Raw genomic sequence first — 18392 nt, forward strand, 5'->3', positions numbered from 1 at the left:
CACCAGATTCGGCCAAACACACAAGATAATCAGGAACGAAAGATATCTCACTTTCATTTTCGAATTAGGTGGACTTGACTTCAATGATTTGTTCTTCATACAATTTCAGTAAGCTTTCTCATTCATTCTTTGCCTACCTGTTTTCAGTAAGTTTTCTCATTCATTCTTTGCCTACCTGTTTTCAGTTGTAGATTTGCTAGATATTTTCTGCAGTGTAGTTAAATTTTGACCAATTGAATTTCTATTTCCTGCCAAAAAGCTTGGTGAACTTTTTTTATTTAGTAGCTCATGATAGATCTTGAAAGGTTTAGCACCATTTCTGAAGTTTTCACGCATTTGTCCCCCACAATAGGTCTTGTATGGGATTCTCTTATGTCATGTTTTAATTTACCATGATAGGTAACTGAACAGGTGTACAATGTTTTTGAGACTAATTTAAGCCTAACACAAGCCTCAAAGTAAAGATATTTCCACAACATGCTTTCTCATTTTTCCAACCCTTTGACAATAATAATTTGCCAAGAGTTTTCTTGAAATCTGAGATTGTTTTGGAGTCTGCGTAATGTGATGTGCCGTGCCAGGACATTCAAATGTTGTATCAGATTGTATATCCACCTCAAAATATTAGTTTGGTATTTTACATCCAATCATTGTTTATAATGTTTCTTTTGTAGCAATATCATTTAATTGGTCAAGCGCTTTTTTTTTTTTTTGACAATGTGGGATTACTGGTTTTCATTGTTGTTTAGATGGAGTGGAACTAGAAATGCCATTCTTATTGAAATCATTATTTCTACAACATGTATTTATTGAACAATTATCATCTTATGAATTATTACAATCACTATAATTATTATTGCTAACTGATGATGAAATGACTTGCAACAACTTGTAGCTATTATTAAACTTATCGCCTGAATACAGTTGACCATATGACCAATCACTTGTTTCTTGGGAATACAAACAAACCAACACAGTATACTAGAGAAAACTAACTTATCAGTTAACAAGTAAAGAAATTTAATTAGTCACATAAAACAAATGTGTTGCAAATAACATTGACCACTCCCCCAAACAAGGGAAATAAATATCTACACTTGCTTAGGATTTTCAGCACCAGCGCATATGATGGAATAATGCCCCAGAGCTCACAAATATGAGCGAGTAACTTATAATAGAATAAATGATAGATCAATAATAAATAGATTTAGTGGTGTAGCTACATAACTTCCAAACAAAATATGCCATTTCACGTTTCAATACTTTGTTGATACTTTGGCTTAACTAATCAGTTCAATCATGCAAGATAGATTAATCATAAAACAAAACAAAATACAAAATGTGTAAAATTGGCGAAGGAAGGATGTTACACATTGAGACCATTCACTCACAGAAACCCAGCGCTGGTTAGACTTCAGGAAATGTTCAAACTCATTTGTGTCACTACAACTTACAGAATCTGGGACCAACTCTGTCAAGGGTTTTCCTCCACCATGATGTCTGAAGAAGCAACCCTGATGACATGGCATTCACATATTATATAATTGCTTTACACCTGGGATTACCATCACAATACATTGGAACTTAAAGGCAAAACCATTCATTGCTGTGCATATTAGAATGCATTTAACATTTCTCTCGCTCAGACTGCCACATCGGTAGCTAAAGTTAACGATCTTTCCGAACTGGGAAAGTTGAAATACTCGCAACATTAATGTCCCGGTAGTGATGTATTATTTCAAATGCTGCCACCAGCTTACACCTTTCGTGTGAGTATGTAAATAATAAATCTCCCTATCTCAGCTGTCATATCCTACCTCGCTGTCATATAGTGGGTCTTATGTGGTTATGATCACCTGAATTTGGGAGGAATGTTAGCGTGTTTTATGAATTTGATCTAAAAAACAGCATTTTGACCTCAAATTGCAACCAAAATAATGATTGTGACAAAGGTCTGAAATATTAATATGGTGTAAACTAGAAAGTATGATAACATCTACAACAAAGTCTCTAAAGTGCGAGTGGCTAGATTGAATCCACCTGCAACTTGATATGTCACATGACTGAAAATGAATAAATATAACAATAATTTGAATAAATTTATTAAAATAGCTTTCTTTAGATAACTGTAATATTTGCTCCAATGAAACACTGTAATAATTTTGAAAACATTGGTCAAAAACTGATTCCTTAATTTCCTGAAATATTTGATTTAATGAATCAGTTATTCATTGAATACTAGCCAGTTTCTAGGATTATGTATTGTAATCTTGTCAATTGCATCTTGGGAAATTCCCCTCTTCAACATCTTAGGAATGACATTAAGCAGGATGTGAGAGTAACCATGGCCACCATACTTCATCTGTAACCATAGAAACAAAAGCTTGTCAAGATTGCATTGAAATTTGGCTAATATTTATAGCTTTGTATGTGTTTTTGAGCTCTAGGAACATAAACACTTGGTGTAGTTTAGATAGAATAAACTGAAAGGCACAATAGATGACAACGATTATACATGTATGAGTTCAGTGGTGGGATTCAAATGAAAACAAACAAAGTAGTACTTTTTATAAATTAATCTAGAGGTTACCAATTAATATGTTACTCCATTTTTAAAATTTAGTATACTTACCAATCTATGTTTGGTATGTACATCATGTAGTATACTTACCAAACTATGTTTGGTATGTACATCATGTAGTATACTTACTAATCTATGTTTGGTATGTACATCATGTAGAATACTTACCAATCTATGTTTGGTATGTACATCATGTAGTATACTTACCAATCTATGTTTGATATGTACATCATGTAGAATACTTACCAATCTATGTTTGGTATGTACATCATGTAGTATACTTACCAATCTATGTTTGGTATGTACATAATGAAGTATACTTACAAATCAATGTTTGGTATGTACATCATGTAGTATACTTACCAATCTATGTTTGGTATGTACATAATGAAGTATACTTACCAATCTATGTTTGGTATGTACATCATGTAGTATACTTACCAATCTATGTTTGGTATGTACATCATGTAGTATACATACTAATCTGTTTGGTATGTACATCATGTAGTATACTTACCAATCTATGTTTGGTATGTACATAATGTAGTATACTTACCAATCTATGTTTGGTATGTACATCAAGTAGTATATTCACCAATCTATGTTTGGTATGTACATCGTGTAGTATACTTACCAATCTATGTTTGGTATTTACATCAAGTAGTATACTCACTAATCTATGTTTGGTATGTACATCGTGTAGTATACTTACCAATCTATGTTTGGTATGTACATCATGTAGTATACTTACCAATCTATGCTTGGTATGTACATCATGTAGTATACTTACAAATCTATGTTTGGTATGTACATCATGTAGTATACTTACCAATCTATGTTTGGTATGTACATAATGAAGTATACTTACCAATCTATGTTTGGTATGTACATCATGTAGTATAGTTACCAATCTATGTTTGGTATGCACATCATGTAGTAGACTTACTAATCTATGTTTGGTATGTACATCATGTAGTATATGTACCAATCTATGTTTGGTATGTACATCATGTAGTGTACTTACCAATCTATGTTTGGTATGTACATCATGCAGTATACTTACCAATCTATGTTTGGTATGTACATAATGTAGTATACTTACCAATCTATGTTTGGTATGTACATCAAGTAGTATACTTTCCAATCTATGTTTGGTATGTGCATCAAGTAGTATACTTACCAATCTATGTTTGGTATGTACATCATGTGCAATGACAACTTTATCTTCATATCCTTCATCTATTAATGTTTTGATATAAGCAATCCTCTGTGCATCACTGGGCATGTCGATGTCTGTAAATTGGTAATGTGATGTCTCTATTCCAAACAGATCATATTCACAATAGCTGCCCAATTTGGCAAACTCCAACAAATTTTCATTGCTAAAGAAAGTTCCTAGAAAAACAAATATATTGATGAAATACGAAAACTATGATGTGATCCAGTCTGATTACTGAAGTGAGCTTAAAGTCGAAAATATCACTTAATTCATCAGACGACGGACGCTGTCGAGGGACAATCACTCATATGATAAGCTTCGCTCAACAAAATCGACAGTGGAGCTAAAAATATGAATATAATCAGTCAAAGCAGGCAAATCTCTTGTGACAGGAAATAACAAAAAGTTGCATGTACTCACTATCAAGATGAGACATAACTGTTCGACTTATATCACCACCAGCTTCTTGTAAAATTCGGATGATTTCTGCAGGAGCTGCTTGGTCACGTCCTGGATGAATGATGACTGGGCAACTAGTGACAGTTTGTGCAGCAGCAGAAGCCTGTAACACCTTCTTTTCATTTGCTGAAAAACACATCATTACAATGTCATTATTCAGTTATGTAAACCCTGCAGTGAACATATAGTGTTAGTTTGCATAATACCTTTGACCCTGCTAATAATAATAATAATAATTTATTAATACTGCATTGAATACAACATTCTAACAAAAGAAAACTTCTTTTACTGCATTTAATGTAATATTCTAACTAATGAAAACGTTTTTGCTAATTTGAATGTAAGTGTCTTCTGGGTAAAATGTCTGTTTAAATTTCCATAATAAAATGTACATGTTGAATTATGATATTGACTGGTTGGACTAGTTGTTTTCAAAAAATGGCACGTTTTACCAAAAGTAACAAAATTATTCAACAAAATTAGAGATTTTAAAATTGAATTAAATTTCATGAACGAAATAAACAAACATCAGATCACCCAAGGTATAAATATATACATAGATGTCAACAGACAATTTGTACACAGTGAATCTAAAAAAATATCCCAACTAGCGATAGGACCATTTTAGAACACTCTCCTGAAATTGAACTCCAGATTTCCATGACTCACAAAATAGAAAGGTGACATTACCGTGTAAAGGCCAGGAACATCCTATTTCTCCTATTACACCGCATTTGATCCCAGTGTTTCCAACGCCATTGTTTATTTCATTGACCATGATTTGTGTCAATTCTTCTGTGCTCATAGTGTTCATTTCAGGTGGGTGTGATTGACTCACATAATATCCTAATATAATATCAAGAATAAGTTCCTGTCACAAAAGATTGTAACATGGTGATGTTGATTAATTCTGATGGATAGCTTCTAATTTGTGGATTTCTTAACAGTCTCCAAAATTTTCCAGATTAGACATGGAACAAATACACATTCAACAACTGAAAAATGGTATATCTAAGAACCTTTTCCATAACATAGTTCACAACATTGGTAGGTTATAAAATTCAATGACCATCCATAGATAGGGTTAATAACCATTCAATACAGATATATAAATTACATGAATTGATCTTTGCAGGGTAACTGTGATTAAAATCAATTAGATTGCAACTCTGAGTTCTGAATCTTTATAATTTGTAATGGAATTTAAACAGGTTAATTATAAAAAGAAAAATCTTTATTAGGAACTCAAGACTTTGTTATTATACAAAATGTTGGATTATCTCAACACATGTACACTGGATGATTAATGACTCTTATTCCAATGACCTGATCACCAATGTGCTGCAAATTATTGAAATTATGAGGTTTAGTACACATTTCCATTTATTCATGCAAATTAAATACTTTAGAGACAGCTATCATATCTCAGTCAGAGTGCCTCTTTATCACTGACCTGTTCCAGCAATTATATTAACTCCACTGGCTTCAGAATACTCTTTGACCTTTTCTACATTACGTTGACTACCTATCGTTGTGTTATCAACCATACTACAGCCTCCATTCTTTTTATAGTATTTCAATTCTTCAACAATCGCATCATCCTCATCATCTAGTAATAAGTTGGGTTTATTGCTGTACCTATGCAACAAAAAGTCAATACACTTATATACTCAAATAATACTCATAATTTACAAAACTTGAAAGTTTAGAAATGAAATATGGGATAAATCTATCGCAAATATTGATTCTTCGGCCAATTTCAATGACTGTAACCACATTTCCTAACAAAGCTGCTAGAAGGCATTTAGGATGTATCAATAACCTATATTTTTAGCAATTATTGATCGATGAATAAAATTGTGATTCAAAGTATATTGCAAACAAATAAAATAGGCAATTATAATTTATTGATTCAACATATAGTGTGAACATACTGTAAACAAATGTGAAGTAGTCCATGTACACTTGATTACAAGTGTAGTGTGAACAATAAGGAAAGTGCAATGTAGCCCAATGTAAACCTGATGTGAAGTGTACCGTAGTGTGAACAATAAGGGAAGTGCAATGTAGCCCAATGTAAACCTGATGTGAAGTGTACCGTAGTGTGAACAATAAGGGAAGTGCAATGTAGCCCAGTGTAAACCTGATGTGAAGTGTACCGTAGTGTGAACAATAAGAGAAGTACAATGTAGCCCAGTGTAAACCTGATGTGAAGTGTAGTGTGAACATACTATAGTGTCAATGATTATATAACTGTGTCATACATAAATTAATAATCAATCTATCTATGAATGAATAAAATTTATTCTTACGGATTTTGTCTAATCCATCCAAGATTACGCAAGTTAATCAATGCATCTGTCATCGTTTCCAAATCCTCTTTTCTGTCAGCCTCTGTATAGGCTATATTGAATACCATTGTGAAGTGTTCATGTGTCATAGTGAATCCTAACTCTGCTGGGTCAAGAAGACCACATACTGAAATAAATAACATAATTGTTACCAAGCATTTGCATATGAGGATACAAAATAAAGAAATAATGTCAAGAAAAATTCTGTGAAGCGAAATGGCACAAACTATAGTGGAATCGCTGTATACATGGCAAAATAATAATGACATAATAATATAAAATGTACTTAATAATGATGAAATAATGATCTAATAATATTAAATTTAACTAATAATAATGAAATAATAACTGAATAATATAAAATTTTCCTAATAATAATCAAATAATGACCTAATAATATAAAATTTACGTAATAATAATGAAATAATGACATAATAAAATAAAATTTACGTAATAATGATGAAATGATGACCCAATAATAATGAAATAATGACCTTATAATATTAAATTTAACTAATAATAATGAAATAATGACTGAATAATATAAAAGTTTCGTAATAATAATGAAATAATGACCTAATAATATAAAATTTACCTAATAATAATGAAATAATGACCTAATATTAAATTTACCTAATAATAATGAAATAATGACTGAATAATATAAAATTTACCTAATAATAATGAAATAATGACCTAATAGTATTAAATTTAACTAATAATAATGAAATAATGACCGAATAATATAAAATTTACCTAATAATGATGAAATGATGACCCAATAATAATGAAATAATGACCTTATAATATTAAATTTAACTAATAATAATGAAATAATGACTGAATATAAAAGATTCCTAATAATGAAATAATGACCTAATATTAAATTTACCTAATAATAATGAAATAATGACTGAATAATATAAAATTTACCTAATAATAATGAAATAATGATCTAATAGTATTAAATTTAACTAATAATAATGAAATAATGACCGAATAATATAAAATTTACCTAATAATGATGAAATAATGACCCAATAACAATGAAATAATGACCTAATAATATTAAATTTAACTAATAATAATGAAATAATGACTAAATAATATAAAATTTTCCTAATAATAATGAAATAATGACCTAATAATATAAAATTTACCTAATAATAATGAAATAATAACCTAATAATATAAAATTTACCTAATAATAATAATGAAATAATGACCTAATATTAAATTTACCTAATAATAATGAAATAATGACTGAATAATTAAAAATTTACCTAATAATAATAATGAAATAATGACCTAATATTAAATTTACCCAATAATAATGAAATAATGACCTAATAATATAAAGTTTACCTAATAATAATGAAATAAAGACCTACCGGTAATAATTAAAAATTTACCTAATAATAATGAAATAATGACCTAATAATAATGAAATAATGACCTAATAATATAAAATTTACCTAATAATAATGAAATAATGACCTAATAATATAAAATTTACCTAATAATAATGAAATAATTACCAAAAGTTGAGATCTAAATACATCCCAAGTTATTATTATACACTTCCCTCACCCGAAAAATTCATATCACTATTACAATTACAACATGCAGTAATCTTGCCTAACATTTCTAAATTTATTTTTCTCGCCACAAAAAAACGTAATACAATTATTTTGGTCTGACAGTTTATGTTCTTTTCATATTTTCTTGTTCTTTTTCAGTCACTGTAAAATGACATTGTCCTCTGTAACATGTTATGTAATTACAATGAGTATACCTTGAGGCCGGAGGCCTACAGTATTATGAATAAATTTATTATTATTATTATAATGAAATAATGACCTAATATTTACCTAATAATAATAATGAAATAATGACTGAATAAAATAAAATTTACCTAATAATAACGAATTAATGACCTAATATTTACCTAATAATAATAATGAAATAATGACTGAATAAAATAAAATTTACCTAATGATAACGAAATAATGACCTAATAATATAAAATTTACCTAATAATAATATGAAATAATGACCTAATATTTACCTAATAATAATGAAATAATGACCTAATATTAAATTTACCTAATAATAAAGAAATAATGACCTAATAATATAAAATTTACCTAATAATAATGAAATAATGACCTAATATTAAATTTACCTAATAATAATGAAATAATGACTGAATAATATAAAATTTACCTAATAATAACGAAATAATAACCTAATATTTACCTAATAATGAAATAATGACCTAATATTAAATTTACCTAATAATAATAATGAAATAATGACCTAATAATATAAAATTTATCTAATAATAATGAAATAATGACCTAATAATATAAAATTTACCTAATAATAATAAAATAATGACCTAATATAAAATTTACCTAATAATAATGAAATAATGACTGAATAACATAAAATTTACCTAATAATAATGAAATAATGACCTAATAATATAAAATTTACCTAATAATAATGAAATAATGACCTAATAATTAAAAATTTACCTAATAATAATGAAATAATGACCTAATAATATAAAATTTAACTAATAATAACGAAATAATGACCTAATAATTAAAAAATTACCTAATAATAATAATGAAATAATGATATAATAATGTTCAAATACTATAAAAATGACATTATGAATAAATAATGACATAATATATAATTATATGTATAATGACGTAATAAATCTTTTTTCAATTTAGGTACTAATCTCAATATTTCATGAAACACCATTGATGGTTTTATTCAAATACTCATACTCAAGCTAATATTTTTTTAAGAGTTGATTCAAAACAACAGGTGGTCATTTTAGTCTGAGTGTGTCATTAACCTCTTAAAATTCTGTCTATTGAATGATTATTCCAGTAATCTATTTTATTCATATGTAAATGTAGACAGAAATGCACTTGTAGCAGTTTTACATTTGTTTTAGCGATGAAAACACAGAACAACAAAACAGCAAAATATGGTCTGTCGCTTAACGGTTTTTACCAAAAAAGGATGGTATTTCATTCAGATATTAGTAGTGTATAACACCATTACAATACATTAGTAAAATGCACACATTTCTACTGAAAACGTATCAGGTCTGTGCATTATCACAAAGTGAAATCTAAAGACTGGTTCTGGTTCTATTGGTGGAACAGACACATACACAGACATCCATACAGATACAATGTATCTGTATGTATTAGTTTGACTCACAGAAAAAATATGACATGCAACTATAACCCCATGTGTATGATCATCATACTAACTTTGATCCAAATTGGCCTAGTCATCTCTGAGAAACAGCTCCGGACATGTAAAAATGACGATTTGGCACTTTTACATGAAATTTGGGCGTCGGTCAGCCATATTGAATCGAATTGCAAAAATAATGTTGGTACAAATATATCCCTTGGTATACTATCTTTGTACAAAATTTAAACAGAAACGTTCATTGCATTCAAAAGAAAGTAGCATGGGTACAATGAAAAACAAGATAGCCACCAGTCGGCCATATTTGTTCGAATAATGAAAAAAAATGCCGTGCACCTACAACCCAATATGTATGATCATCATACTAACTTTGATCCAAATCGGCCCAGTCATCTCCAAGAAACTGCTGCATGCAGAAATATCAGAAATAGCAAATTTTACATCCAAAATGGCCGCCAGTTGGCCATTTTTTCTCCGATCATGAAGTAAATTAATAGTCCCCGTTTTCGAACTTCGTCTGAACGGGGACTAACAAACTATTCCATATATAATTCTGACAAAATTACTGTAAAAACATTTATTTTCACTGACATATAATTTCACTATTTTTGACCATATTCACAAATTTGTCAAAGAAACAATGAGTTTTATTATTATTTCATATGTTCATATAGATTAAATTTAGTGGATTTAAAAATGGTGAAATTAAAACCCAGTGAATAATTAATGCATTTACAGTATCACCAACATTGACATATCAATACACACATATCAATACACACATATCAATACACATATCAGTACACGCATATCAGTACACGCATATCAGTACACGCATATCAGTACACACATATCAGTACACACATATCAGTACACTCATATCAGTACACGCATATCAGTACACGCATATCAGTACACGCATATCAGTACACGCCTATCAGTACACGCCTATCAGTACACGCATATCAGTACACGCATATCAGTACACGCATATCAGTACACGCATATCAGTACACGCATATCAGTACACGCATATCAGTACACGCATATCAGTACACACATATCAGTACACACATATCAGTACACTCATATCAGTACACGCATATCAGTACACGCATATCAGTACACGCATATCAGTACACGCATATCAGTACACGCCTATCAGTACACGCCTATCAGTACACGCCTATCAGTACACGCCTATCAGTACACGCCTATCAGTACACGCCTATCAGTACACGCCTATCAGTACACGCATATCAGTACACGCCTATCAGTACACGCCTATCAGTACACGCCTATCAGTACACGCCTATCAGTACACGCCTATCAGTACACGCATATCAGTACACGCCTATCAGTACACGCCTATCAGTACACGCATATCAGTACACGCATATCAGTACACGCATATCAGTACACACATATCAGTACACACATATTCAAAACTTTCCTTTGTTTACATAAAAAGCAGAAGCTCTATATTGCAATAGAAATATGTCATCACTGAATGCAATGTTCACATAGTGCAAATGTTTTTCTTTGACATTTTGAGTCATAATCACTAAATTATTAATACAAGCAGAAAACAGATGTATAACAATATTTATAACAATAATTTATTATGCAGTTATCATTGCAAAGTATGCACTTTTCTATGCATTTGTTAATATTATTACCATACTGCATTTGTTGATATTATTACCATACTGCATTTGTTGATATTATTACCATACTGCATTTGTTGATATTATTACCATACTGCATTTGTTGATATTATTACCATACTGCATTTGTTGATATTATTACCATACTGCATTTGTTGATATTATTACCATACTGCATTTGTTGATATTATTACCATACTGCATTTGTTGATATTATTACCATACTGCATTTGTTGATATTATTACCATACTGCATTTGTTGATATTATTACCATACTGCATTTGTGCATAAACATGTAATTTACTTTGTTTTCATGATAATTTCATACTATTTTCAATAACCATCAAAGAAAGCTTAGAAAGAACTCCCGTGTGCTGAGAGTATTGAAGACACATTAAAAATTAATTCAAAATTACTTGTACTTGAGATATTGTTGGAATAGCTGACAACTCATTATGTAAATCAGGTAACTAATATGAACAAAACAATAAAATTATGAATTATTATGTTAATTAGAGAATTAATATGAACAAATTTTAACCCAAAATTAATCAGGCCTGTCTATTGTCCTAGAGCATATTTATGTACCAAATTTTATTCAAATGTGATGATCAGTAATTAAGATATCAGTGAAATTAATTATGTTAATTAGGTAATTAATATCCACAATTATTTACCCTAAAACTAATCAGGTCTCTGTATAGTTTTAGATCTATGTAGCAAGTCTCTTGAGATATGAGGCAAAAAGCTGAAAATTAACTAACTATACTAATAAGGTAATTAATATGCACAAATATTTACCCAAAAACTAATCAGGGGTCTGAACAGTCCTTAAGTAACTAAATACCAAGTGTCAATGAAATGTGATATATTTAGATATCAAAAGCTGAAAATTAATTAATTATGCAAATTAGGTAATTAATATGTACTGATATTACCCTAAAAACTATCAGGTCTGTGCAGTGTCCTATGACATCTATGTACCAAGTTTTATTGAAATGTGATGATTACTACTTGAAATATCAAAAGCTGAAAATTAACTAATTATGCAAATTAGGTAATTAATATGTACTGATATTACTCTAAAAACTATCAGGTCTGTGCAGTGTCCTATGACATCTATGTACCAAGTTTTATTGAAATGCGATGATTACTACTTGAAATATCAAAAGCTGAAAATTAATTAATTATGCAAATTAGGTAATTAATATGTACTGATATTACCCTAAAAACTATCAGGTTTGTGCAGTATCCTATGACATCTATGTACCAAGTTTTATTGAAATGTGATGATTACTACTTGAAATATCAAAAGCTGAAAATTAATTAATTATGCAAATTAGGTAATTAATATGTACTGATATTAACCTAAAAACTATCAGGTTTGTGCAGTGTCCTATGATATCTATGTACCAAGTTTCATTGAAATATGATGATTACTACTTGAAATATCAAAAGCTGAAAATTAATTAATTATGCAAATTAGGTAATTAATATGTACTGATATTACCCTAAAAACTATCAGGTCTGTGCAGTGTCCTATGACATCTATGTACCAAGTTTTATTGAAATGTGATGATTACTACTTGAAATATCAAAAGCTGAAAATTAACTAATTATGCAAATTAGGTAATTAATATGTACTGATATTACTCTAAAAACTATCAGGTCTGTGCAGTGTCCTATGACATCTATGTACCAAGTTTTATTGAAATGCGATGATTACTACTTGAAATATCAAAAGCTGAAAATTAATTAATTATGCAAATTAGGTAATTAATATGTACTGATATTACCCTAAAAACTATCAGGTTTGTGCAGTATCCTATGACATCTATGTACCAAGTTTTATTGAAATGTGATGATTACTACTTGAAATATCAAAAGCTGAAAATTAATTAATTATGCAAATTAGGTAATTAATATGTACTGATATTAACCTAAAAACTATCAGGTTTGTGCAGTGTCCTATGATATCTATGTACCAAGTTTCATTGAAATGTGATGATTACTACTTGAAATATCAAAAGCTGAAAATTAATTAATTATGCAAATTAGGTAATTAATATGTACTGATATTACCCCAAAAACTATCAGGTTTGTGCAGTGTACTATGACATCTATATACCAAGTTTTATTGAAATGTGATGATTAGTACTTGAGATATCAGTGGAAAAGCCGAAAATTGATTAATCATTATGCAAATTAGGTAATTAATATTGCACAGATTTTTACCCAAAACTAATCAAATCTGCGCATTAGTTTGGAGCATCTATGTGCCAAGTTTCACGGAACAGCTAAAAATCAGCTAATTATCATGAAAATTAGGTAATTAATATTGCACAGATTTTTACCCAAAACTAATCAAATCTGCGCATTAGTTTGGAGCATCTATGTGCCAAGTTTCACGGAACAGCTAAAAATCAGCTAATTATCATGCAAATTAGGTAATTAATATGCACGGATTTTTACAAAAACCTAATCAAATCTGCGCATTGGCCCAGAGCATCTATGCACCAAGTTTCATCAAAAATCAATGTATGGTTCTTGAGATATCAGTGGAACAGACGGACACACATGCACACATGCACACACACACACACACACACACACACACACACACACACACACACACACACACACACACACATACACACACACACACACACACACACATACAGACACACTAACTGCAAAGACTCCCATTGTGTGCTTTGCACACGGGAGTCAAAAATAGACATTCAACTAAAAGAAGCAACCTTATTTTTAAACCTATAAGGTGGGGATTTAAATATTTTAAATCCAACTTGTAAAAACATTGTAAATTAAAACCAGCATATATTCAAATAATTTATGTAAAAATAGAATTTTGTGGGCTCTGCAATATGAAACATGTAGAACCAGAATGTTTGTGTTTAGTGATGAAAATCCTGCTAGGTTAATATGTAAATTATATGTCTTTGTTACTGATATATTTCCAAAAATTATGACAATGGCATTAAGGGCATTAAGGGGGGGGTCATTACCTGCACACGAAGCAGATGCCCATAGTGTGTCATTTTTTACAAACAAATGTCTACCTATAAGCTTTTGTGTTTTTGTATGTGTTGTTATCGTCATTTAGGACTCAATTCCTGTCTGAGCACAGGTAACAGTCCCTTGGCTTTAAGTTAGGACTCAATTCCTGTCTGAGCACAGGTAACAGTCCCTTGGCTTTAAGTTAGGACTCAATTCCTGTCTGAGCACAGGTAACAGTCCCTTGGCTTTAAGTTAGGACTCAATTCCTGTCTGAGCACAGGTAACAGTCCCTTGGCTTTAAGTTAGGACTCAATTCCTGTCTGAGCACAGGTAACAGTCCCTTGGCTTTAAGTTAGGACTCAATTCCTGTCTGAGCACAGGTAACAGTCCCTTGGCTTTAAGTTAGGACTCAATTCCTGTCTGAGCACAGGTAACAGTCCCTTGGCTTTAAGTTAGGACTCAATTCCTGTCTGAGCACAGGTAACAGTCCCTTGGCTTTAAGTTAGGACTCAATTCCTGTCTGAGCACAGGTAACAGTCCCTTGGCTTTAAGTTAGGACTCAATTCCTGTCTGAGCACAGGTAACAGTCCCTTGGCTTTAAGTTAGGACTCAATTCCTGTCTGAGCACAGGTAACAGTCCCTTGGCTTTAAGTTAGGACTCAATTCCTGTCTGAGCACAGGTAACAGTCCCTTGGCTTTAAGTTAGGACTCAATTCCTGTCTGAGCACAGGTAACAGTCCCTTGGCTTTAAGTTAGGACTCAATTCCTGTCTGAGCACAGGTAACAGTCCCTTGGCTTTAAGTTAGGACTCAATTCCTGTCTGAGCACAGGTAACAGTCCCTTGGCTTTAAGTTAGGACTCAATTCCTGTCTGAGCACAGGTAACAGTCCCTTGGCTTTAAGTTAGGACTCAATTCCTGTCTGAGCACAGGTAACAGTCCCTTGGCTTTAAGTTAGGACTCAATTCCTGTCTGAGCACAGGTAACAGTCCCTTGGCTTTAAGTTAGGACTCAATTCCTGTCTGAGCACAGGTAACAGTCCCTTGGCTTTAAGTTCAACAAGATTTGCAGCAGCAAACAACAAATCCCCGTTTAGTTTTCAAGTTGAATTACTATTTATTTTACTTATATTCAACCTTTGCACATCATCTGCCGAAAGCCTTCACAGATACTTGATATGAATTTAAAAAAAATAATGTCAAACAACCGATGCATAAACTATTTAAATTAATTTCAATCTACAAAGACAAATCTCCTAAATATACACAGATTTCTATGAGGCAGGTGTCATTATCAATTGTGCTTAATTATATTCAAATATATTCAGCAGCAATACACCACCACTACCAATACGCTACAGCTCACCAGATCTAACCCCAATCTTCTATCTAGGACTTCTTACAGTCCACCCACATAAAGAAACCCACCCAACACCGATTTCTGTTTATTATATACACCCCAATACTACACAGTTATCCCACATAACTATATATCAAATTTTATGAGATTCTTCAAATATGTATTTACTAAAACTTTGAATTATTACGCAAATTATTCTATTTCTAGTCTGCTATTTTCCACCTGAAATGTTGCAACAATTTTAACAGTATGGGACCGAATGATTAGCGGACGGAGGCTAACCTACAGGAATGTAGCCAGGGCTATCACCTCGCCAGGACGCCCCGCCCCGTCCTGTATGAGCTACTGATGACCCCAATACGTTAATGGTCCTTCACGTGTCACCTTGCCAGAAAGTCACAGGGTCCTGCATGATAAACTAACATGGACGACTCGATCACCACCATAATTGCCTCGGAGTCCCCTGGCACTGGTACCTTGGCCACGTCGATCAAATAGATGATGGACCTATGCACCATTATATGTATGCAGATAGCGGTGACATTGTTTACTAGTGAACGTGGCGTCGTGGAGCAAAAGTTTACCTTCTACCACCACAAAGTGGCTCTGCCATTGATATCTAAAAAAACCCATCACCATTTGTTGTTCTAATATCCTTACCAGTTTGTATTTTCCCTTTTCGTGCCTCCATGACTTTCAACCAGTAATAAGAAATACACGTGTGCTAAGATGCTAGTCAGTTACTGTTTAGTCAGCTGTCTCACAATGTCATCCCTGCAGTCACTGCTACCCCAGATGCGACTCAGTAAATGACAGAGAGGGCGCTGTATATTCTAAGACAGTTCTGGGCAGTACACGGCGCACACTAGACTTGCATACAGGCTCTTGTTTTATTTTTTTTTATTAAATAAAATATGATAGTGTATAAATGGCGAAAGCAGTAACCTAAACTTGCTTGCAGTCTTTCCGATGAAAAATTCTTGAAAAATAAACGAGGGGTGAACGCGAAAGTCACGTGACCGCGAAATATGTTGGGATTTCGCAGTCACATGACTTTCGCGTTCACCCCTCGTTTACGCAATATATATTTATTTTTCAGGAATTTTTCAGCGGAATCGCAACAGACTGCAAGCAAGTCTAGGCGCACTCTAAATTTTCAATTTTCCCCAATTTTCAGAGAACATACATCAGGAATAAATGCATGGTGTGTATACGAAGTGCCATGAAAGGTTTCCCCTTAAAAATACCCCAACAATCCGTCTGCCATTTGAATCCACCACGCATGCCCAGAAGATATATCACGTGACTTTCTCAATACTTTATATTTTAGATTTCTGGCGAACGCAAGAATTTTTAAGTAGACGGAAATGTACAAGATGTGTTGCACGGACGAGTTATTAGAACAAAGTTCTAAAGTTTTGAATATTAGTATAGGAAAACGAATATACCCACAGTCTTTCTGTAGAGATAGTGGGACTGTGATATGCCGTAATATACTAGTATACTAATTACAATATAGAAAAAGCCGTGCCTGCTGAACGAACTCTGGCTCATCGGTGCATATTTGACAGCAAAATAGATCGAATGCAGTCATATCCCGTTGTTTTCGACACTCATGTACAAAATGATAAAATGTTGTACGCATGACTGATGACATTTGTACACTCAACATATGCTACTATTAAATAATGTTTCAAGTTCAACACTCACTTAAATTCTTGCGAATATAATTTACATCAAGACGTATTTAATTATTTTAATAACTCGCTCCTTTGCTCATCGGAAGTTATTTAACGATAAAATGACGTTGAATGGGATGCCCCCTATCGGCTATCACATGTAATTCCCAATTCTGTTCTTTGCCCCACTTCATCGCCCGTGGTGCCCTATGCTAATTAAACCGGAGTCGTGTCTTGAAACAGTTATTTTCAAGTTGCACTATCGGAACCCCTGAAGGGCGAGTGTTTAAAAAAGGCAACCATTTGGACGATATGTTTTGCTGTTTGACGAATTTATGTAAATGAACACGGAATAATAATGTTGCAGTTTATGTAAGATATACCTACTTATTATTAACTCACTTGATCTTTAAAATTAAACAGTTTAAATAATAACAAGTATTAAAAGATGTTTTAAATTAGCGCTCGCTATCATATAAATGACCAGGAACAAATATGTCAACTCATAGTGGCTTTTAATATGGGACGTAAAGCCAGAAAATAACACTGAGTATTGTTGGAATCAATTATCAAAAAAAATATCAACATTGCTCCCATCATTATTACACGTTATATTCGTTATTAGCTGCGAATAAAGACAATGTAAATACTATGTCAAGAGGTTCGAGCTGAATTTAAGATTATATTTCATGTTCATGGGTTCATGCCATCAAAATACCGAAAATAAAAATATGGGTCGCCGGACAATTTTTTGAGATACAGGAGTCCGAATGCCTTGGAAATGGTCAAAACTGTCATTTTTACATTGGTTTCT

General features: G+C 31.8%; 1 protein-coding gene across 1 annotated transcript; it reads right to left on the reverse strand.

Moving 5' to 3' along the window:
- Positions 1-787: 787 nt before the first annotated feature.
- LOC100373389 (phosphotriesterase-related protein-like) lies at positions 788-16721 on the reverse strand. The gene is made up of 7 exons (XM_085507733.1): positions 16560-16721; positions 6572-6737; positions 5713-5897; positions 4950-5105; positions 4221-4385; positions 3762-3976; positions 788-2362 (listed from the first exon to the last, which is right to left on the reverse strand). Exons 1-7 carry the CDS (start codon positions 16588-16590, stop codon positions 2225-2227), a joined length of 1056 nt encoding a protein of 351 aa, XP_085363859.1. The 5' UTR covers positions 16591-16721; the 3' UTR covers positions 788-2224.
- Positions 16722-18392: the final 1671 nt, after the last annotated feature.

Source organism: Saccoglossus kowalevskii, chromosome 14 (genome assembly GCF_978046115.1).
Source record: "Saccoglossus kowalevskii chromosome 14, keSacKowa6.1, whole genome shotgun sequence".
Taxonomy (NCBI): domain Eukaryota; kingdom Metazoa; phylum Hemichordata; class Enteropneusta; family Harrimaniidae; genus Saccoglossus; species Saccoglossus kowalevskii.

Excerpts from the sequence above, each read along its gene's own strand:
- LOC100373389 (XM_085507733.1), bottom strand. The coding sequence starts at position 16,590 with ATGGAGGCACGAAAAGGGAAAATACAAACTG. Across the intron at positions 4,386-4,949 it reads ATGTTCCTGGCCTTTACACG|CAAATGAAAAGAAGGTGTTA; the intron begins GTAATGTCACCT and ends TGTGTTTTTCAG. Across the intron at positions 2,363-3,761 it reads TACATACCAAACATAGATTG|ATGAAGTATGGTGGCCATGG; the intron begins GTAAGTATACTA and ends CTATGGTTACAG.